This window comes from Mixophyes fleayi, chromosome 5 (assembly GCF_038048845.1).
Source record: "Mixophyes fleayi isolate aMixFle1 chromosome 5, aMixFle1.hap1, whole genome shotgun sequence".
Lineage (NCBI taxonomy): Eukaryota > Metazoa > Chordata > Amphibia > Anura > Limnodynastidae > Mixophyes > Mixophyes fleayi.
This window is the reverse complement of record NC_134406.1, coordinates 266367394-266390937: the sequence shown is the minus strand read 5'-3', so window position 1 is coordinate 266390937 and position 23544 is coordinate 266367394. Positions and strand designations below refer to the sequence as shown.

General features: G+C 37.1%; 1 protein-coding gene across 1 annotated transcript in view; it reads right to left on the bottom strand.

Moving 5' to 3' along the window:
• Positions 1 to 12645: 12645 nt before the first annotated feature.
• Positions 12646 to 23544, bottom strand: part of LOC142157900 (putative methyltransferase DDB_G0268948) — an 89603-nt gene continuing 78704 nt past the window's right edge. The window contains exon 8 of the mRNA XM_075211416.1: positions 12646 to 12789. Coding sequence (XP_075067517.1) covers positions 12788 to 12789 — 2 coding nt within the window. The 3' untranslated portion in view covers positions 12646 to 12787. The remainder of the gene's footprint in view (positions 12790 to 23544) is intronic.

Below are 23544 nucleotides of genomic sequence, written 5' to 3'. Positions count from 1 at the left end.
ATGACTATATTTTTAATGATTATCTTATAAGCTGCAGTATATGTCAGACTAGTGGCAATGCTCAACAGATCTTATTTTTTTATAGATTGTAATCAATGATTAGCTGTGTGGATAAGATACTGTGTCCAGAGTTAATCATTTGAAATATGTTGACTTGAGGATTCATTGAAAACCCCTCGACAGTCCTCAGAGAGGCTGGAGCTGAAAACGACTCACAGCTGTCTGTGGAGAGGTTATTGGCAGCTGTATTCCAAATATGCTTCCCATAATGAGGGTACCAGTAATCCACACTCTTTACAATCCTAATGAGTCCACCAGTGCTGTTATATAATGCACACTGATAATGATCATTAATCAACGGTCAAAACAATACTTCACACTTTCAACATACTTTCACAGTGAAGTTTTATACACTGTAAACTTTTGTTGTTTGTCACATTGCTGTTACCTTAGTTAATGTGAGTGAATTGCAAGGAATTCTCTTTCTATTCTGGTTGTATCAGCTTTCTCCTGTGTCTCCAGCAGAGGATGGTCCATTCTAATCTCTGGAATCGAGTGATTTGGAACAGCTCCTGTACTAGACTAGAGATGAATGACTAGAAATGAGCAAATACTACTCGATTAGCCAATTATGATTTGTATAAATAATGTCCACTAAAGAATAAGGCTAATCACAGTGCATGGAATGTAAATAAGACAGTCAGCAATATGAACAAATGTCATGTGTTGATAGACTTATAATAGGAGATTACACTTGTTTTTCATACATAGCTGGATATACAGTACAGTATACAACATTGCCTGATCGATTTTCTTTCCCATCGAGTTAGGATGTCTCCCCTTTCCCAACTTTAAATTAGTTTGCATGTTTAAAATTTGCCCCTCTGTAGTGTGAAACTAGTGTAAGACTACAAGTTCAACAGGGTCCAAGGATAACTTGTTGTTTAGGACAAAGAAATCTTTTTGTAGCTAGGTTTTGGACTGGAGGTTGGGCACAGACACGGAATCTGGAGGTTGGGCACAGGCACGGAATCTTGAGGCAGGGCACAGGCACAGAATCTAGAAGTTGGGTACAGGCACAGAATCTAGAGGTTGGGCATAGACACGGAATCTGGAGGCTGGGTACAGTCATGGAATCTGGAGGTTGGGCACAGGCACGGAATCTGGAGGTTGGGCACAGCATGGAATCTGGAGGCTGGGCACAGGCACGAAATCTTGAGGTAGGGCACAGGTTCAGAATCTGGAGGCTGGGCACAGGCACGAAATCTCAAGTTTGGGCACAGGTTCGGACCTCTGAAGGCTGTTTATTGTTACAGGTGTTTACATACGCAATATATATATATATATATATATATATATTGAAAAACAAAAAAGTGACACATGTAATAAAAACAGTCCCAATGTCCACTTACTTTCAAGATTAATGTGAAACCTAAGAGAGGTTGGAACAAGCAGAATTTTAGGAGGACAATAAAAACTTTAATCCATTGTAGCTGGTAGTCTGAAAATGTTTGTTGGCTGCACTTGGAAGTGATAATTTTACTGTTTTCACGGGTTCTCCACTTTTCATTACACTAAGGGGTAACTCTTTCTAACTTGTTTTTCCATCAAAGGTCACAGAGCTCACCTTACTGCCTGCCAAGTTTAGTAATGAATTAGGAATTAGGATGAGAATCCAGACTGTTACTGGTTTTTAAATTCACTTGATACCGGTTAACTGGATTCTCTTGAAAAATATGTTGAAAATAAAAAAAAATGGCAACAATAATTTACAAATAGCCATTTAATCAGTTTGGAGATGATGCAATATGTTTTTTTTTCTCAAATCATCAGCAACAGGTTTACCAGCTGTAACCAGGGCTTCCATTTCATCATCATCATCATTTATTTATATAGCGCCAGCAAATTCCGTAGCGCTTTACAATTGGGAACAAACATTAATAAAACAATACTGGGTAATACATACAGACAGAGAGGTAAGAGAACCCTGCTCCCAAGCTTACAATCTATGGGACAATAGGAGTTTGATACACAAGGGCATGTGCTACATCATATCCCACACTGACCAGCTAGAATGCAAAGGTAAAAGTATTGAGTGGACTGTGTGTGTACCAATGTTGGTCAGAGGGTTGTTGTCTTGTGTTAGCTGTGTAGAGGGTGGTAATATGGTAACCTAGGGAGATTAAGATGGTGGTTGAGGAATATCATAAGCTTGCCTGAAGAGGTGGGTTTTCAGAGAACTAGAAGAAAATCTTACTGTGCGATGAAGAGAATTCCACAAAGTGGGTGCAGCCCGAAAAAAGTCCTGTAACCGAGAATGGGAGGATGTGATGAGAGTGGAAGAGAGACGTAGATCTTGTGCGGAACAAAGGTGTCAATTTGGGAGGTATTTTGAGACAAGTGAAGAAATGTATGTCGGTGCAATTTTGTTGACAGCCTTGTATATTAGTAAAATAATTTTATATTGGATTCGTTGAAATACAGTCAGCCAATGTAGAGACTGACAGAGTGGCTCAGCAGAGGAAAACGGTTTGCAAGGAAAATCAATCTAGCCGCTGCGTGCATAATAGATTGTAGGGGTTCAAGTCTGACTTTGGGAAGACCAGTAAGGAGGGAATTGCAATAGTCGATGCGGGAGATGATGAGTGCATGAATTAAGGTTTTTGCGGTGTCTTGTGTAAGATATGTGCGTATTCTGAAAATGTTCTTTAGGTGTATGTAACATGATTTAGATATAGAGTTGATGTGGGGAATAAACGACAGTTGTGAATCAAGGATTACACCTAGGCAACGAGCTTGTGGGGTGGTATTTATGGTCATGTTTTCAACAGAAATAGAAATGTCAGGCATGAAGCTTCTGTTTTTGGGTGGGAATATTATTAATTCAGTTTTTGAAAGATTGAGTTTGAGTTGGCGAGAAGACATCCAAGATAAAATGGCAGAAAGACAGTCAGTAACGCGAGACAACACAGATGGTGAAAGATCAGGAGAGGATAGATAAATTTGTGTATCATCCGCATAGAGATGATACTGAAATCCAAAGGAGCTTATTAGTTTTCCAAGAGAAGTGGTGTAGATAGAGAATAGCAGAGGACCTAGGACTGAGCATTGTGGTACTCCAACTGATAAAGGAAGCGGAGCAGAGGTGGATCCAGAGAAATTAACACTGAAAGAGCGATTAGATAGGTAGGATGAGAACCAAGATAGGACAGTGCCTTCAAGACCTAGGGATTGTAGGGTTTGTATGAGGAGAGAGTGGTCAACAGTGTCAAATGCAGCATTTAGTAAATTATTGAAATATTAAGTCATATTATCAGTAAAAATGTTCACTCTTACAGACACTATTATACACACAGAATTACAGTTTTAAAAGTTTTACTTATTAGGGGAGAGTACATGAATTAGGCTCCATCCCGCCAATGGGAGATTATGTAGGGGGGGATTTCCAACGTAAAAAATATATAGAAAAATGGGAATTATTGAAAGAGCAAACACAAGGCATTAATGAGTGAATACTACCCCTACTTTATATCAAACGCCACATCCCACATTATTGATATAAATACATATCTAACACCCCTTTTCCTAGTACTCTGGGAGGGGTGGTAAAATGTTGTCTGTCTGTCTTCAGTGCCTCCATCCTATTCCTCTACACATGCTGGGACTGTGACTAAATCCACCAGGGGTTGACTCGGGAAGCCCCTTGTGTCCGACCACATTAATCCTCTGAATAATAATAGACCACACACTTTGGTTATAAAAAAATCTACTGGGTGTTTATTACCTGCTTCCTGTCTCTCTTCACAGACTCACTAGCAGGGCTGACCTCTGCTTCACCTTGTGTCTATAGCAACAGGAGTTCCTGGCTAATCAGCATAAGAGCCTGGTTACACATAGATGCATGCTATATATGAATCCTGACCTAATATAGTTCAGACTGTAAGGGGAGAATTCAATTCTGCACAAAGTGCCATCGGTTAGCCAAGCAAATACACTCTGCAATGTTGTCTGTCCTGAAATCCCTGCTCATTTTTGCCTGCACCTCATAGAAAGGCAAATAAAAAATGAGTGAATCTAACTGTGACGAAACAGGGTGCTACTGGACCGAGGACATTTATTAATCACTCGTTTCTTACAGTTTAATATACTTTCTAATCCTTGGCCCAGTCTAAGTATATACACCTTTATACTGTTTATTATTTGATGTTTTTAGGTACATTTTGGCCTTGGTATTACCTGCAATATTGTAGGTATTAGAAATATAAAAAATATTTCCATATTGTGTGAAAAAAACAGGACAGAAGTGATTTTGCTTGTGTTAGCTAAGGTAATTACCATTGTCTCAAATGTCAATTGAGGTGTGGCTTAGATTTGGTTTAAAATCAGAACAATGTCTGGGTTATCTAGCTGACAGTTTGTGTTAGCTAGGTCAACAGGTAATCTGAGACCTAATAATTAGATCAGATGATGTGCGCTGTTTCCACAGTATTATACTCATTGTTATAGCATTGGGAAATATATTAATATGTATTAATATAAAGGTTATTGTATAGAAATGTAACATCTCCTTGGAAAGTACTTCAGGGGTCAAATTCCACCTCCACAGGAAACACTCAGGAGTTGAGTGAATTAAGCTACCCTTGTTATTTCTGTTTGCTCCCTATTGTCCACTATTGAAATCTACAGATAGCCGGAGCCAGACCCAGCAGGGGTCACCTGAGGATGGACACCTGCAGAGGTAGGGGAGAGGGGGCTGAATAGTGTGAGAAGCCCACCAATCGAGACCTTTTGCAAGTCCCTTGGGTAGGCAGTTCCCACGGTGGGATTATGAGGTGATGAAAGTGGCTACCCTGGGAGCTGGACATGTGTGTGAAAGACTCGGGCCAAGAGGTGATGCTCTACCAGCGATGTGTTGTGGAACCTATTTCACTGGATTTATTTAAACTGATTTCCTCACTTGTTGAACCTGCTATCGTTAAGGGCCCATGCTGTATTTAATCTTGTTCTGTAAAATAAATCATCCTTCTATTTTTCCTCTAATACCATGTCTGAGTGCTGTGGGAACCACGTATCTTCACACTAACCCTTAGATTAAAATGCAGAGTTGTCGGGTCCTGCCACTGCCACTTTAAATTTAGAAATGTCCATGTCGCACTGTTTGATGACATACAACTCAAGTGCCGGCATGCTGTATCTTCGCAACTTATAGCAGTCTGGATAGAGACTCGTCGGCAATGTCCTTTGTGTGTTTTCATGTAAGTCTGCATTTAATCATTGTCGCTCTTGTACTAATCGAAATTTCTTTGTCTATGTAGTCGTTATCGGTCACATAGTTGATGGAAAAACGTACACAACCCTCTTTATTAGCATCTTTGACACAAAAGGCTTGTTGTTGGGGTATTCCATACTATTCTAGATTATTATATAATCCCCCTTACATATACCAGTATATAGGCCCCTCTCATGTAGAACACAGAAAAGCCACATATCACCTGTAAGCTGGGACTCCATGAGGGAATTCAATGCTTTAATTCTATCAGACCCAAACCCAGGGCTACAGCAATATAATGAAAATAATGCACACCTACTGTAAAATACAAGGATTGTATAAAGTGAAGGAGGAGCTATGTGAACATATAAAAGCATCACATAAAAACAGGAGACTAACATAACTGATATATACTTAACAGAATTCCAAGGTGATTTAGAATTTCCTTTTTATTCAACAGTAAGGAACACATTATTCCTCATGATGCACAAGTTTCAATATGAAACCCAGCAATTTGCTTGTAAGAGGTGATCTTATATCCAGATGTTTTTCACCTTCACTCACAATTATACGTTTCGTCACGGGACTCACAGTGAGTAATGTTACACCAAATATAATGTATAACGGGAATGAAATTGCTACACTCCAAATAAGTGATACCATCACTACTCTTCAAATATAAAGATGTACTGTATTCAACAGGATATTGTACATATATTCATGTCACTTGTGTTTTCTAAACTTCTAATGACACTTTCTCAAGGGAAAAAGCCATTAAGAATGGAGGCAACTTACGGACGTAATTTGGTCTATGGAGACAATTGCATGAATGTACTTTCTACTCCCATTTACATGAAACGTATTAAACATTGCACCATTTCCTAATACCATTAGAGCTGTTTACATAATTGACATGCACAAACAAAATCAGTGATCATTAGATCCGCTCATATAAAATATTTGGATACATAACTTACAATTACTGGAGGATGGATCAGAGTGACATGCAGGGAAATGTAGTCAACTCCTTTTCCTATTTATAATGTTGAGTTCAATCTTTATTGATAATAACACAATGGCTACAAGGGTTTAACCCTACCAATTACAGCCAATGAAGAAAACCTAAGTCTATAAGTGTCCCACTCTGGCTGCATAGGGTTAGATTAAATAGTCTTTTTAATTGTATTTGTATTTTTCCCTTTGTATTTGTTGAATGTGCATACTAAGGAATGAATGTATAAAACATTAATGTTACAAGACTCTATCAGGTTTCTATGACAGTGCTAGTCCTGATCTCTTCTCTTCCATATTATCCTTTCATCTCCAAGTGTTTGAAGCATTTGAGGCTGATGGAGTCTGATTGAACATGGGATTGTCTTCCATAGGTACGGAGTGGCACACATAAAGTTTTGGAGGCTGGGAGTGTGATGTGGTAATCAAAGGGCAGCTGAATCACTGGTCATTGGCAGAGCAGAGAGGGCTGGAGAAAGTGGGAAGAGAGATGAGTTCGAAGACATAGTGCATGGGAGGAGGCTGAGGGTTTTGTAGGTGAGGACGAGGTTTTTTAATTGGATTCTATAGGGAATGAGGAGTAAGTGTAGTATTAGGCAGAGAAGGGAGGCAGAAGCAGGGAATTAAGAGAGGAAATTCTGTCTTGCATGGAGTTGACAATAGATTGAAGTGGGGTGGATGCAGGTTAGAAGGAGGCTGGGCAGGAGGAGGTTGAAGTAGTCGAGGTGGAATATAATGAGAGAGTGAACGAGAGTTTTTGCAGCCTCATGGATGATGAAGGGTCGAATTCTAACTATGTTTCGAAGGTAGAAGCAACAGGCTTGGAAGAGGGACTGTTAAGGACAATATTGGAAGGGATCATAAACCACTAGAACCGCTTCGCTAGGTCTTTGTCTATAGCAGTCTCCTTTCAGAAGGAACGTTATATGTTCCACAGTGCTTGTGGAAGTAGTAGTTTATACAACACAATAGTGCAGGGGGGTGGACAGAACATGGAAGGAGGTAGAAGACAACCGCAAAGGGTAGCAGGACAAGTCCATGATACAGGCCAAAAGTCAAATGACAAGCTGAGGTCAGGGCTGCTGTGTTAAATAGAATAAATCTGTAGTAAAAGTCATGGCTAACAGAGCATTAACAGAGCCTTGATGTGGGTTGTGAAGGAGAAGGAAGAGTCAAGGATGATACCAAGGCAGAGAACACAAGGAATAGAGGAGAGCATAGTTCATGGAGAGGGAGATGGATGGGTTAGAGGGGCAGAAAATAATGAGGTGATAAACTACGATAGATGCAAAGGCTTGGGGGTGTGACCAAGTGACAAGGAATATTGTGACATCACTGGGCTATGACACCATTGAGGTAATGGTCTGGTCTGGAAAAGTCCACAAATATGACAGGGAGCAGGCATAGAGGTGGGAGACACATCTCCCTGACCTTCCTCACAGTCTGCACAGTACAGTACAGATAACATAAAACTATGTATAACATATACAAATTTCTTTGTCACAAATAAACAAGTAAAAGTTTACAGTCCTTTTCTGAAATGGCATAATGCAGGATAAAAGACTATACATATTTGATTAACCTTTACTTATATAGTGCGTACATACTCACCAGATATAAGGATATATGGGGCCTGATTCATTAAAGAAAGTAAATGAGTAAACAAATTAGTAAATTTTCTCCTGGACAAAAACATGTTACAGTGCAAGGGGTTTATATTAGTTTATTATGTTGCACATAAGTTAAATACTGGATGATTTTTCATGTAGCACACAAATACTTGATAGCTTTATTTTTTCACTGAAATGTAAAGTTGATCTAGGACATGCTCTACCCCAAATATAAATCTGTCCCCACATTTTAAAATTACATCTCCCTCCAACGCAACATGGTTCTGCCCAGGTGTAAAGTTACTAATTAATTTGCTTTACTTTTCTTAATGAATCAGGCCCACTGTGCTTGTGGAGATGTTTGCATAGTCCATTGGGAGGAGTTGGCCAGAATGGGTGGGCAGCACAGTGGTTAGCACTTCTGCCTCACAGTGCTGGGGTCATGAGTTCAATTCCTGACCATGGCCTTATCTGTAAGGAGTTTGTATGTTCTCCCTATGTTTTGGTTTCCTCCAGGGTGCTCCGGTTTCTTCCCACACTCCAAAAACATACTGGTAGGTTAATTGGCTGCTATTAAATCGATGCTAGTCTGTGTGTCTGTGTATGTTAGGGGATTTAGACTGTAAGCCCCAATGGGGCAGAGACTGATGTGAGTGAGTTCTCTGTACAGCGCTGCGGAATTAGTGGCGCTATATAAATAAATGGTAATAATAATAATAATAATAATAATAATAATAATAATAAAGAGGGCATTCTTTACTGAATGCGGAGTAGGAGCACAGGTGTTATGGAGCAGTATAAAAACTAGTTTTCATTTTGCAGAGCGGGATTAGGAAAATGAGACTGGGGTGGAGAGGAGGCATTATTAGGGGGAATATTCGCTGTGCTGCAGTGCTCATAACTCCACACAAAAAACACTATACTTTTGATTCAGCCATGAGCATCCAGTCTAATGAATGCTCCCGGCGTCATTTTCTTATTAAATAGTGGTGAAACAAGAAGTTCGATCGCCGATCTATAAATCTGTGTTTTCGCCACTGGATCATAAAATTAGCCTAATTTACTTTTGTAACAATTCATTACACACTTTGCAAATTGCTGTTTAGAGGTCATTTGAAAAATAGAATAATATATGTACATGATTCTTGAACGTTATTTATCTACCAAGATAACACTATATTTTTTATTTATCATATATAATACGATTGATATTGAATGATCGTATTAAATATACTTAAAATTTGTATTAGTGTGAAATATGAATATTTATAGTGTAACTAAAACTTGTTGTTAGATCACTGTTTGGTCAATAAATATTTATTGAATCTGTGATGTTTTGTCATTCATTGTGATATTTGTGCTTTTCACCCTATCCCCTAGTGTTTATGAATTAATATATTAATATTTATATTATATTATTTATATTATATTAATATTTATTAAATAATTATTTGTTTGTGTTTGCAATGATTCATCATCATGACACACCTCCTGAACACCCCTTCAATCTGATTGGATCGTGTGTCAGGGGGATGAGCCAAGAAATATGAATGTGTGCAGTCATAATTTTTTTCCAATTATATATTGACTGATAAACAGTGGGGCTTATGCAAAGAGAGATACTTTTGCGCCTCGAACATAATCAAACTCATGAAAAATCACATTCACGTGGATATGTTCAGTATCCTATCAAAAGGCAGTCACCATCACATCAGTAGCACATACACGTGGTTTGCGGCAAGAGTAACAAGTGTGTACACTTACACACAATGATAGCGTAGAGAAAACATGAAGATAGTGAAGATATGCAGCTTGACAGTGTTAGTAGTGAAAAAAAGTTGTACCTATTATATAAAATATATATAAAATATATAAATATATATAGAGCACCTTATAATATAAAATATAATTATATAAAATATAATTATTAACATCTGTACTCCTCCTTTTTAAAAATCTAATGTCAATCTTCTTTTCTGCCACAGTCCAAACGTAAATATCAATTAAGTAATACAAGCAGAAGTCTGGGACTATAATGTAGCAGCCACACTAATACATTCGGTATTATCAGTGGGAGGAGTCAATCCGTAATGAGCCAATCATAAGCAGCTAAATAGTGCTGCTGAAAGTTATCATTATCATTGCGTCTTGCTGCACCAGATGTACATCCAATGCTACATGAGCCCCAGTATTATCTGACTTTGGTGAATTATTATATTCAATATTGTTATTATTGAGCGTTAATTTTTATTGAAAGAGGCAGTGCATGGAACTGCTTAAAGTGCCCTCATTAAGGTTAGTCATATTTTTCAAGTGTCATATTTGCATAGTTTGTAAAATGCAAGAAATGAAATTTAATATTTGGGACCATGCAGATTGCCACTGTAGCTGGATTTCCAGGGACCCTGTCCGGCTCTAGTAAAAATGGATTTAAATGCACAGCTAAGGTGTTGTGGAGTTTCTCAAGTATTCATATTAACAGCCAAAAATTATATATTGCACAATGCATTTTTTGGCTAGTATTGCCTGATCTTTCCTGAAGGAAATTTTACTACGTTTTAAAACACTTGTACAAATATTCTCACGTCAGCATAAAACCATTTTATAGCTTTTGCATATATCTGAATTAGAGTCTATGAGACTATGAAAATATATATAAACAAAAAGCTGTTTTTATTTTATTAAACTCATAACTTGGTTTTCAAAATATCTAATCATCAATTAATGTATTCATATGTATAAATGTCCTACACATGAATAAAGCATTTTACTATACTTTGTTTTGTATTTCCAATGGTGTGACAAATAAAAATTATACTTAATATGTCATTTAGTCTGTATCAATTATTAACATAGCAACCTATTCAACTGGATTAATTATTTCATCAAAGGCTGCAGCAGTACCTGTTTTAGATTGTTGGCTCCCCCTAGTGGTTTTAACAGTATAATTACCAGATACTAAAATAGTTATGTTTAGTTAGCATCACCAAAGTGCTTTACATTGCAAGTATATGAATAAAACTAATTAAATAGGAGATAAAGTAAGTACAAAGGATTAAAAATTAAATAAAGTAAAATAGGATGACCAGAAAAACATGGCAAATTTTAATTGTGAGTCTGCAATTTATTTTAATGATACTAAATCAACTGATTATGAGGGACACCAGTACAGAATTTGGGCTATGAACTTTGCTTTGTATAAAGGTGCATTTGACACAACAGGTTTTAGATGCTCGGATTGGATACATGTTGATCTAGGGCCTGATTCATTAAGGATCTTAACTTAAGAAACTTCTTATTTCAGTCTCCTGGACAAAACCATCTTACAATGCAAGGGGTGCAAATTAGTATTCTGTTTTGCACATAAGTTAAATACTGACTGTTTTTTCATGTAGCACACAAATATCAACTTTAAATTTCAGTGTACAAATAAGCTGTCAAGTATTTGTGTGCTGCATGAAAAAACAGTCAGTATTTAACTTATGTGCAAAACAGAATACTAATTTGCACCCCTTGCATTGTAACATGGTTTTGTCCAGGAGACTTAAATAAGAAGTTTCTTAAGTTAAGATCCTTAATGAATCCGGTCCCTAGTCCTTCCCACTTCAAACTTTCCAAAACATAAAAATGCTGAAGTTGTATGATCTGAAATACTCTGTGATGTTGTTAACATTCTAATGTTCTGATTGGATACAGGTTATACTAGCCCGGCCCACTTCATCTCCTGCTCGTCCATGAGTACCAAGTTTTGAAGAATGAATACTGAAGGCGTTCTAACCTTTGTCAACACACACTTAAATCAATGGACTATATGGGAAAAGAAAACAATCATTGCGGTAAAGCAACATTTGGCATCTTTGTCTTGGGTGCTTCAGTACAAAACAGCAATCACTCCCAAAATCTGGCTAAATTGGCATAATTTTGATTGGTCATACTGGAAGACTGGTCATCAACCAACTGCATTGATAAAAAGACTCTTATGTTAGCCGTTTGTTTGACATACGCTCCATACGGCTTGATCAGCCTCGTTTAGCCACCAATGTGTGGGGCCAATCAGAACACAGATCCTGATATTTGGCTCCTGTGAGGACACATAGGCCTACAGCCAGAACAAAATAACTGAGACCATGTTTTCTGTGGCTGTAATGTGGAATGTTACGCAATACCTGCAAATCTACTATTGGCTCTAAGCAAAATGCCAAAATAACTAAACCTCTGGTCTGTTCAATCGTCCTCCATTCTATTTTATTTTACATTTTAACCACCTTAACGTCCCCATCCATTAAGTCCTATGGGTAGATTTATCAAACCTTCTAAATAAGGAAAGGGAAGGTGTTGCCCATAGCAGCCAATCACATACTAGTTATCTTGTATCTAGTACATTCAAGATTCTGATTGGTTGCTATTTTTCCTTTTTAGAAAGTTTGATAAATATAACCCCCGAATGTCTGGCGATGCTACAGTCTCTATCATACTTTGTGAGGTTTTTGGTACCATAAGGCCTCCTTGTGAGTCATTGTTTTACTTGCATAGGGTAATATTATACTAATAGCAATATAAATGCAGAAGTTTTTTCAAAAGTAAAATAAAGTTAATATTTGTTTTATTATTAAAGTATATTTTCCTTTAAAAGACTTCACTTTCTTTGAGTCGTTACAAATCACAGACGCCTGCAATAGCATATTAAGCATGCAATTTGTATTAATCAACGGTGAAATAAAAATATACTGTATATATCTAAGATACAGACACATGCATAAAATGTAGTTTTCAGTTACAAGGATCATTAAAAATATCTAGAGCATTACATTTTGCCATCCTCTTATATAAATATTTCAGTAGATATCGACGGATTTGGAGTTTCTATGAGAAGTCCCCTGTGTTCCTTTTCTGTATATTCTAAAACAAGAAAGAAAAGAATAATCTGACATAAATTGTGTATGTACTTTATATTTATCTTACATTTTCTACATAATTAATGTGTTGTATCATCAAGTAAAAATGGTTGCATATGTAAAATTCCTTGCATTAAATATTTACGTTGATATAATTGGGATGATTTAGCTATTCAGAACAAATGTCTTTCTTAAGGTATTTGGGAATAAAAATGCCCCTCGGTTAAGACCTTCAAGGCAAAATGAATTTAATGTGCTATTTAGGACGGACAAAGATGAAAGAGACGCTGGGCTCTGTAGATCTCTCACATTATCAACTTTGAAAAGCAATAATTGTGTTAAATTAAGCTCCTAATAAAAAAATGAAACACTTATAGAACAGGGCAATAAGCTTAAAAATCAATTTAACTTTCTGTCTCAACGCTAAACGCTCCTCAATAAATTAGTTTTGATTATCTTAATCTAAATTAAAAACAGCAGGTCACACGGCATGAAAGGAGATGTATAAGTGTGACATTAAGGAGCCACAAAACCATACACTCGGTGGGTAACCCTAACTTAATTTAAAAGCACACTCGATATGCAGAAACATACTTGGCAAGCAGACCGACAAACAGGATCAAATGATAGTTGCATTGTTGTTAATTGCATATTTTTTTTTAAAGGTGAGCCCATCAAAGTTTAAATTAGCTTTAGAAGTGTTTTTAGGATTTAGAAAGGTTTGATAATTGACTTTCTTTAAAAAAAAAATTCTTATTTACCAAGCTTGAAATAATACCACCCTTATGTTTGAATTGTGCCTTCTGTTTGCTATGGTTCACCGACCCTGGCAACAAGTGATCAGAGAGGACCTGATTAATTAGGGAAAGTAGAGAAAAAAAAAAAGGAGTAACTTTGCACTTTGGCAAAACCATGTTGTATTGGAGGGGGAGGTAAATTTAAAATGTGATGGCAGAATTATAGTTGGGGTGGGACATGTCCTAGATCAATTTTATATTTCAGTATAAAAATAAAGCTATCAAGTATTTGTGTGTTAGATGAAAAAAACAGCCAGTATTTAACTTATATAATAAACTAATTTGCACCCCTTGCATTGTATAATGGTTTTGCCAAGGTGCAAACTTACTCCTATTTTGCTTTACTTTCCTCAATGAATCAGGCCCTTTATTTGTAAAATAGATCATTTTAGTGAACAGGTGGAGCCAACGTTGTCCCAAACGGAAATTGTTTTGTACTGGTTCACATAACTGATAGATGCAGCAAGAATTATCCCAATATGTATTTATTTTAGTTTTTGAGCCATCATACTCTAATATTACAGATTAACAAAATTAAATATTTTGGTTAGCCTGAAATGTCACTTTGGGATAACTATAGCTACATCTGCATTTTACACTATAAAATAGATGCTATAGTGGATGGAAGGATTCCTCTAAATAAAGCGTCCAGTATTTCTGGCTGATGTCTCGATATCTCACTGTGATGCCTGTTGGTGTAAGCAGGGAAAAGATCCTTATCTTGAATACTCCTCCTGCATCATAAGAGCAGTGTAATCAGATCAGATAACAGGAAATCTGAACATACTCAGAAACATAATACACTGTGGCCAGCAAACATACTACACATGGTTACAGTCATGCGCTAGCATGAAAGATGAAGCTGAAGGCTATGCTTAGAGGTACAGCACGAGTACTGTATAATAAACACAAATCCATAATGAATTTCAGTAAAATATTAATATTACAGCAGTAATGACCGTGCAGTACAACTGCTGTAACCAGTGGTTTATAAAAACGTAGAATGTGGAACTACACTGAAAATAAAAACCTATATATTGTATCAGATATACTGTACAATATTACATAGCAGATCTTCCATCATCATCATCTATTTATATAGCACCACTAATTCTTCAGCGCTGTACAGAGAACTCATTCACAGCAGTCCCTGCCCCATTAGCGCTTACAATCTAAATTCCCTAATTTAGACACACACTCACACAGACTGGCAGACAGACAGACAGAGAGACTAGGGTCAATTTAAATAGCAGCCAATTAACCTACCAGTATGTTTTTGGAGTGTGGGAGGAAACCGGAGCACCCGGAGGAAACCCACGCAAACACAGAGAGAACATACAAACCCCACACAGATAAGGCCATGGTCGGGAATCGAACTCACCCCCCCCCCCAGAGGAAGAGTGGGGGCAGAAGAGGGAGGCGAAATGGCGTGAAAGTGGGAGCAAAATCATGCAATTCACTGGGAATTGCGTCATGGAAGACCCATCCTGCCCACTTCTCTAGGCAGTAGGTAGGATGCGGGAGAGTGCCCTGCTCTACCTGGAGTCTGGGAGACCTACCTGGAATTCGGGAGTCTCCTGTATATTCTGGGAGAGTGGCCAAGTATGCGCTATCCCAACAGCCAGGACTCCTGTCCTGACAGCTGGGACTGTAAGGACATTGCCTGGATTCTTGATGCTGGGATAATAAAGGGTTTTTTTTAGGGTTGAGGGATATGGTTGGCTTTAGTGCTCCCGGGAGATGTGGCACACCCCAATCTGAAGCAGCCACGCGCCCATGCTGATGGTGAAACCTTCTCTCTTCTATGACTCCTTACTGTCTGTGGGGTCTTTGAGATGAAAAGTTCACTAAACAAATCTTTGTATTGACTTGGAATGTATTTCTGCATATTAATTAGGTCACCTCTATGGCGCCTTTATTCCAAAGTAAACACATTTAGTATTTCTGCACTCTCTTTATGATTTAACCCTCACTTTCCCTATATGAATAAGGTTGCCTGCCATGGAACCTTATGTCCTTCGTACAGTGAAGAGATCAATGCCCAAACATAGTTTCATGTCTTTAGCAAATATGGGCCCCTAGTGTTTTAGGTCATCAAGGTAATAATTTTTTTTATTGAAAATCAATAAAAAAATATTGAGGTGTTGACCTTTCTTAAATGCCAGAACTGCTCTGGTTATTCAGAAAATTAATCTGAAGTTGCTCCCTGCATGCTGCTGAGTGTTGGAATATTTGGTCCTTGACTATTGGGCTTCCTTCACACATATGTGCTGGGAAAATGAGTAATAACACATTAAAACTAACTGTGCCTTAGACATTTTAATGTAGCTATTCTTAACACTCTCTTCATGTACTTTTGTTCTATTGGGGGAAAAAGCAATAAGTCACATTAATAAAGCATATTATTCGTGCATTTACCTATGGAGCAGGGTTTATTGCAGCGAATGGTGCATCTTAGCTAATAAGTGTAGAAGTGATGCTACTTTGTGAAAGAAAAAAAACCCAATCAGGCGCGCTAACAAAATAATAAAAAATACTGTCAGTAAACATAAATCTATACATTGACAAACAGGCAAAAATATATGGCCGTACTTTTATAGGTGCTGTATATATTAATTTGTATTGATGATTTTTTTGTCCTTGGGGCTTATCCTATCATTATCTGGATTATATATAATTTTATTAATTCCTGCGTGTATATATATATATATATATATATATATATATATATATATATATATATATATATATATATATATAAATGCATATATATTAACAGTTATGCACTGTATCTGGATAGTCTGATTACATTTTATACAAAGTCAGTTTCTTAACCTCAGGATCATTGTATGTAATGGGCAGTAGGTTTATTAATTCTCTGCTTATGGTACACTATATTTTGTACTTTTTATCTTTTTTTCTTTTATTTCCATAGAATACTTTTAACTTAGAAAGACCTGTTAGTGTGGTCAGAATATGGTCGCTCAGGCCCAATGTTGGTCCGTTCACTCCCATGCCGCAATATTAGGCAGATTGTCTGGTATCCCCTATAATATCACAACGTACGTTGCCAGATACAGTTAAAACAAAAGACTTGGCACCTCAATCCCCTCCCACGTCTACCTCCTTTCATCCACCTCTCTCCAAGCTTTTATCATTATAGAACTAAATGTAAACTCCCGAATGTCCCAGCTATGCTACAGGAAGAGAAAGAGAAGTTTTAATTTAAGTATCTGCATTGTGTGAATTATTGTCCAAATGCTGACGGCTGCTTTTAGGTTTTAATTAGTTCAGCATTCTGTGCTTCAAGTCATAATTATTTAAGTACTCTACAGAATTATATCTTCTTAAGCGATGCAACTTACCTTCACTTTACTTAAATTATTATTATATTTATGCTACTCCTTTTGTGTGAAGTGAATGACTTTGTATTGCATTGGGAAGCACCTTAAACTAGTAAGATTCTTTTTTTTAAAGCAATAAAATTTGACCATGATATGCAGTATTAGCATTGCTGCCCATATTAAATGTTTTTTGTAATGGTGTGCAGGGAGATGAAGGGCAGCACAATAGTTTAGTTTAAAGTTAGGATTGATATAGGCTTGCCAAATTTTGCATTGAGGGGAGAATTCTATTGCTGGCCTCGTGGCATACTGACATCGCAACCACGCAGGTTAGCGGCAATTACGCCAAAAATCTTGCGAGGAAAAATGAGCGTAGATTTTACGGAAATCTCCGGACATTCCGGAGACACTTCATGGATAATTAAATTGCCCCCTACGTGTTTTTCTGGGGCAGTGAGAGGTTGCCTTTAGTCATTATGGCATTACCGAATATACTATACTGCATTCAGGGGCATGTAGATTGTTCTGCAGCCTATGGTGCCAAACAAATTGGCGTTCATCACATGCTTTACAGAAACTTCCATAAACATTTTTCTTGAAATACAGGGGCAAATGCAGGATTTCTTAAAGGGGGGTTTCCACACCACTTGGGTGTATGCAAGGGGTGTAGCTATCATTTGAGACAGTACTAGGCTGCTCTCCAGCTAATACCATTCCCTTCAAATACACGGGTATTGTCAAGTCAAAGCCAACTGTGCTTATTCCGATGGGCCAGTCCCAATTTTGTGTGACTGTCCCACTCAGCAAAGACTTTTTCCCAAATGCAAGGATAGTTGGGAGGTATGTCCTGCTTCACACTGTGCTGATTATTAAGGATGAGCTGCTTTCCCTATTGCATGTTGCTTGTCTTAAATGAGCAGAACAGTGTGAAGCGGGACATACCTCCCAGGTATTCCTGCAACTGGGAAAAATTCTTTGCTGAGTGGGACAGTCACACAAAATTGCTCAGCTGCAGCTTGTCTGGTTCCTGGAATTTTGGGGTCCTGTTTGGAAAGGATAGGTACATGAAATATGGAAAGTCTAGCAATGAATGAACAATTTGGTCCTCCCTCCCCCCATCCAGCTCCAACGTCAACTTAATAGCTCCTATGTTTAATCATTTAGGCCTCGCTACCTGAAACAATAGCACTGATATTAAATTAACAGCATCCACATTTAATACATCCCCTCCTCAACATGCCCTGACATTAAATGAATGATACTCACATTTAATAAATTACTTTTTCCCCCCCAAACAGCCCCAATATTTAATAATAAGTATTCACATTTAATAATTAAAACAATTTCTCCCCCAAACTGCTCCAACATTAAATGATTAATAGTTACAATTGATAAATAGTCATCCTTCTCTGCAAACTCAGCCCCACATTCAATTAATGACACCCAAATCATCCCAGAATTAATTAAATAATGCCATCATCCCACATTAAATTAATTGTCACTATTTTGACCCCACTTGTAACTGCAAATAAATTGCCCCACCAATAAATTAATATTACCCACCCACTATAAAATGATTAGCGCCTACCCTCAACATTAAATGAATACCCACTCTCCCCCCCCCATTACAGTAAAAGCCCTCCCCCTACACTTACCTTCTACTAGTCGGATCTCTAGATTTCAGAGGCAGACTCTTCTGTCTGCCTCTCCTGTTTCCTGCACACATGGGACTTCACTATGTCATGCGGTGTGCTTACCATATGTGTTAGGGTGACAGTGCAGGAGATAGGGTGACGGGTTGAAGTGGAGAAGGTCAAGGGCGGAACTGACCTGTAGACCTGCAGTAGTAAAGTTGAAGTTCCCAAGGGAGGGACCAGCCTGCTAATAAGTAAATAAGTTTCTGGGTACCTAGAAACCACCCAAAGTGCACACCTGCAGAAATAGTGTATACTATAAAAGAGACATATTGTGACTTTAATCATTAACATTCTACCAACAAGGCAAAACCCAATAATTTACTTTTCAGAAGAGGATTAACATTTTGCATGAATGATTAAAGGGTAACTCCCATTAACGCCTCATTATCTCCCTCCCCCATAGCCTTTATAGTTATAGAATGAATTGTGCCCCAATCATTGCCAGGTAAGAGTGCAGGATGACCGGCTCACCTTTGCTAAACAAATATTAAAAAAGATCTGAACCCTTGCCACGCCAACTTGCTGCCCAGATGTCCCTATATCTGATCGCACACTATAGTAAAGTACTGTACCGTAACATGTTATATTGAGACAGGAAAATCTGAGCGGCACCTTGTGGCCGCAAGTGTTTTTGGTTATTGCTGAATATGGTAGATAGGTAAGGATTAATTCACAGTTAAAACTATAATAATTATAATATACTGTAAAGACTATGAAAAGGGATAAAATTAGAAGAAAATAGTAAATTCATTTTTTAATAGGATTTGCACTTTAATTTTACCTCCACCTAAACCTAAACCTGCTGTTTAATAAATATTCTTCAGTCTGCCTTGGTATAGACACAACCCCTGTGTGCAAAATAATGTCACACACTAGAAGCCAGAGACAAAGAATGTAGAGATATAGAGATTTTTCATCGGCAACATGAGGCTCTATTTACTACATGGACCCACTGAAAAGAATCTTAGACACATGGAGCTTATTCATCTTCGAACGCAAAGTGAACACAACTTGAATTTTTAAAAAAACTCATGGATCTCAAGAAAGTTTCCATTTGAATCTGGGTGAAAGTATGCTATGGCTATAGATTGTCATAGTGGCCATTGGGATACCGGGGAAATCCCCAGTGGGCCCCACTACCTGATGGTCTCCCCCCTTTCTGTAGGGGCAGGCCTATGACATGCAGATGAGCCCAAGTGGGGGAAATGGAGGAGCAGCTGCTCTGTAGTATAGAGCAGTTCCTTGCTCAGACAAGGGCTCCTCAGCAGTCTGTACTGTGCTCCGGTTGGCTGAGTGACACAGTCACTTAGCCAATAAGAGTATAGGCATGCCCCCTACCAACACTGTCTTAAGCCACAGAGGAACAGAGAGGCAGCACAACAGGAACAGGTAAGTGTAATGAAGTCTGTGTTTCAATGTTTTTGTGTATAAGAGAGTATGAGTCAGTGTGTGTGTGTAAGAGAGGGCGTGTAAGTCAGTATGAGTGTATGAGAGAGTGTGGTCAGTGTGTATATGAAATCTGTGTGTATGAGAGAGTGTGGTCAGTGTGTATATGAAATGTGTGTATGGATGAGGGACGTGGCCAGTGTGAATATCAAATATGTGTGTAGGAGAGAGGGAGTGTGCTCAGTGTGTATATAAAATGTGTGCGTTTGAGAGGGGAGTATGGTCAGTGTGTATATGAAATGTATGTGTTTGAGAAGGGGAGTGTGGCCAGTGTTTAAATGAAATGTCTGCTTTTGAGAGGGGAGTGTGGTCAGTGTGTATATGAAATGTGTGTGTTTGAGAGAGGAGTGTGAGTCAGTGTGTGTAATTAGATTGAGTGAAAGTATTTTAATGTAATGTTTTTAAGTATGCTATTGCAAACAAATGTTTTTTTGTTTTTACATGCTGGCTTCTATATAAGTACATATTAAGTTCAGTATACTACTATTTGAGGTTGTGATGTTGAATCATTGTATACAAACATTCCCCCTGATGGGGGTATTAAGGAGGTCAGAAATTGAGTTTATACTAGATTCAATTGCATTTATTCTTTCACATAATAATTTTTATTTTGACGGTAGTTATTATTTGTAGGTACACGGGACTGTCATGGGCACTAGGTTCGCTCTGAGTTTTGACAATTTATATATGTGGCGGTTTGAAACTGATTACCCCTTTGGGGCCATTCTTTTATGACAGATACATACATAGATTCGTTTTTCGTTTGTGATCGGGATTTTTCTTCTTTGGATAGCTTTGCAGACTATTTGAATAATACGATTTAATAAGATTAAATTATTATTATTACTATTATTATTATTATTATTATTATTATTATTATTATTATTTAATATTAATAATACAATTTAATAAGAATTTTTATGGTTTAAAATTCACAAGCACAAAAAGTTTTGCTTCCATAGCTTCCTCAAACATAACCAAATATTTACAATGATTTTTTTTAAAAAAATTGATAGTAATAAGTTCCTAAATTATAATGTCATCTTAAGTCATGGAAAGAAAACATATCCAGAGGACAATTGCTGAGACTTTGGAGAAACTGCACAGAAGAGGCAGTGTTTAGAAAACAAACAAAAGATCTTTTGGGAGCATTTAAGGAACAAGGCAACCCAGACCATATTATAAGGAAAGCCTTTGCTGAAGTTGCCAAAATATATAAAGGCATACTTTTGCAGGACTGGAAGAAGAAAGAAGCATGGCATTATCATCAAATACAAAGGATGGGAAAACGATAGGGAAAACATGTTAGGATTCATTATCCAATTTAACAAATATTCAGTTTCATACATTTTAGGATATGTTGCGGTTGTTAAACCACTGGTACAGAAACACACAAAATATTATTTAGAAGAGGCGCTACCTTGAGAAATAACCTGGTACAAAGTATTTTCAAAATTATAAAAGAATTATATTGTTACCCGAGAAACCAAATGTTTTTTTTTGTTGTAACAAAAATAATTGTATCACATGTAAATTTGCAAATAACAAAAGAAAATAATTTGAATCATTTGTGTCGAAAGAAAAATTTAAATTAAAGGTTAAATAACTGCAAATCCATATATGTGATATATGTGATTGAATGTATATGTGGCCTACAATATGTGGGTCACACGACCAGGGGCCTGAATCATTAAGGATCTTAAATGAAAAGGATCCTTATTTCAGTCTCCTGGACAAAACCATGTTAAATGCAAGGGGTGCAAATTAGTATTCTGTTTTGCACATAAGTTAAATACTGACTGTTTTTTCATCTAGCACACAAATACTTGATAGCTTATTTGTACACTGAAATTTAAAGTTGATATTTGTGTGTTACATGAAAAAACAGTCAGTATTTAACTTATGTGCAAAACAGAACACTCATTTGCACCCCTTGCATTTAACATGGTTTTGTCCAGGAGACTGAAATAAGGATCCTCTTCATTTAAGATCCTTAATGAGTCACGCCCCAGATCTTTAAATATTAAATTTCTGGAACATTTTTCAAAATAATAGGGCACATAGTTTATCTAGACACATCACATTAAAGCATGGGGGCGATGTTGATAACATTAAAATCACGGGTATTGCGCATATTAAAGCCACCCAGAGAGGTGGTGATAGGTTTGGCAAATTGTGTAAAAGAGAGACCTTTGGGGTTCATTCATTGTGGCCTCTATATCTTAGAGGCCTCAATGAAGCAATTGAATTGGATATAAGTGGAAGACTTAGTCATAAAGATAAAGCATAAGAAAGATGCTCTAATTGCTTTGAATGGCTGTAGTGTAGGGGTAGAGATGTGAGCGCCTTCCCAATAGGTCATGAGTTAGTATCCAGGATGATACATGATGAGGTATTGAATGGATTATTGTTTTTTATTTAATCAAGGAAATCAGCCACAAAGTCAAGTATAAAAATAAGGTTTCAGCAACACAGGAAAGCTGTGGGTTATTTATGAATAGGATGTGAGTTCAAATCTGGAAATATTTGTGTACAGGGTTAAATGAATTGATGTTTTTTTTTTTATCTCAAAAGGTTTTTATTAAGTTTTTAGTAAAAGAATATGTAACAAACATAGCAGTTACCACAGAGTACAGAGCATAAATGGATTGATGTTTTTAATAATTTGTTTCTACCTAGTGAAAAGATTAATTTTTGATAACTCGTTAATAAATAGATAATGACAACACAGAGTTTTTATGGGATTATATTTTTATTTGAGTTTACCACCATCCACATTAGTTCAAAAGTTTTTGGATCTCTTTTTATTTAGAATCCAAAGTGTTGTTTCTAGTAAACGGTGTAGAGCCAACAGGTGTGTTTTAATTAATACTCATTGGTGATTGATAATATAAATAACGGCTGAGCTAAATACACATTATCCCCACAGAGTACCAAGTGGAGAAACGCGTAGGTTATTCGAACTTATTTAACATCTTTAATTTTTTGGATACTGTTCTTTCTGTGCATGAACTAGTAACTGAAAACTCAGAGTTATATCAATAACTGCTTGGTAGAAGAATTGCACTTCTTATAATATCATACATAGCATGTCTGCTGCAGATATGGAAAACTTTTGATCTATACGAACGGATCTGAAAAAGCTGCTCCACAGGAAAAAAGTGTTTAAAGAGCTTCTAATAATGGTTGAAACCTGTCAGTATGTAAGTCCAATGATCTCTGCAAACTGTAAGTTACAAACTTTGAAAGAAACAGTCACTGTTAATTTACTCTCAAGTCATTGCTGAAACACCACACAGTTTATATATAGGCTTGTTTTGTTGCAAATCATTGAAAGACTGTTGGTGTAAGTTGCCTTTTGGAAAAGGTCGGTATTGTCCAGCTAAATTTAGCCGGAAGACACAAGCTGTCAAATAATGGGAGATGTTCAGAGACCAAGCCAGCAGCCTTATTAACTGGTTCCAATTTCATTGAA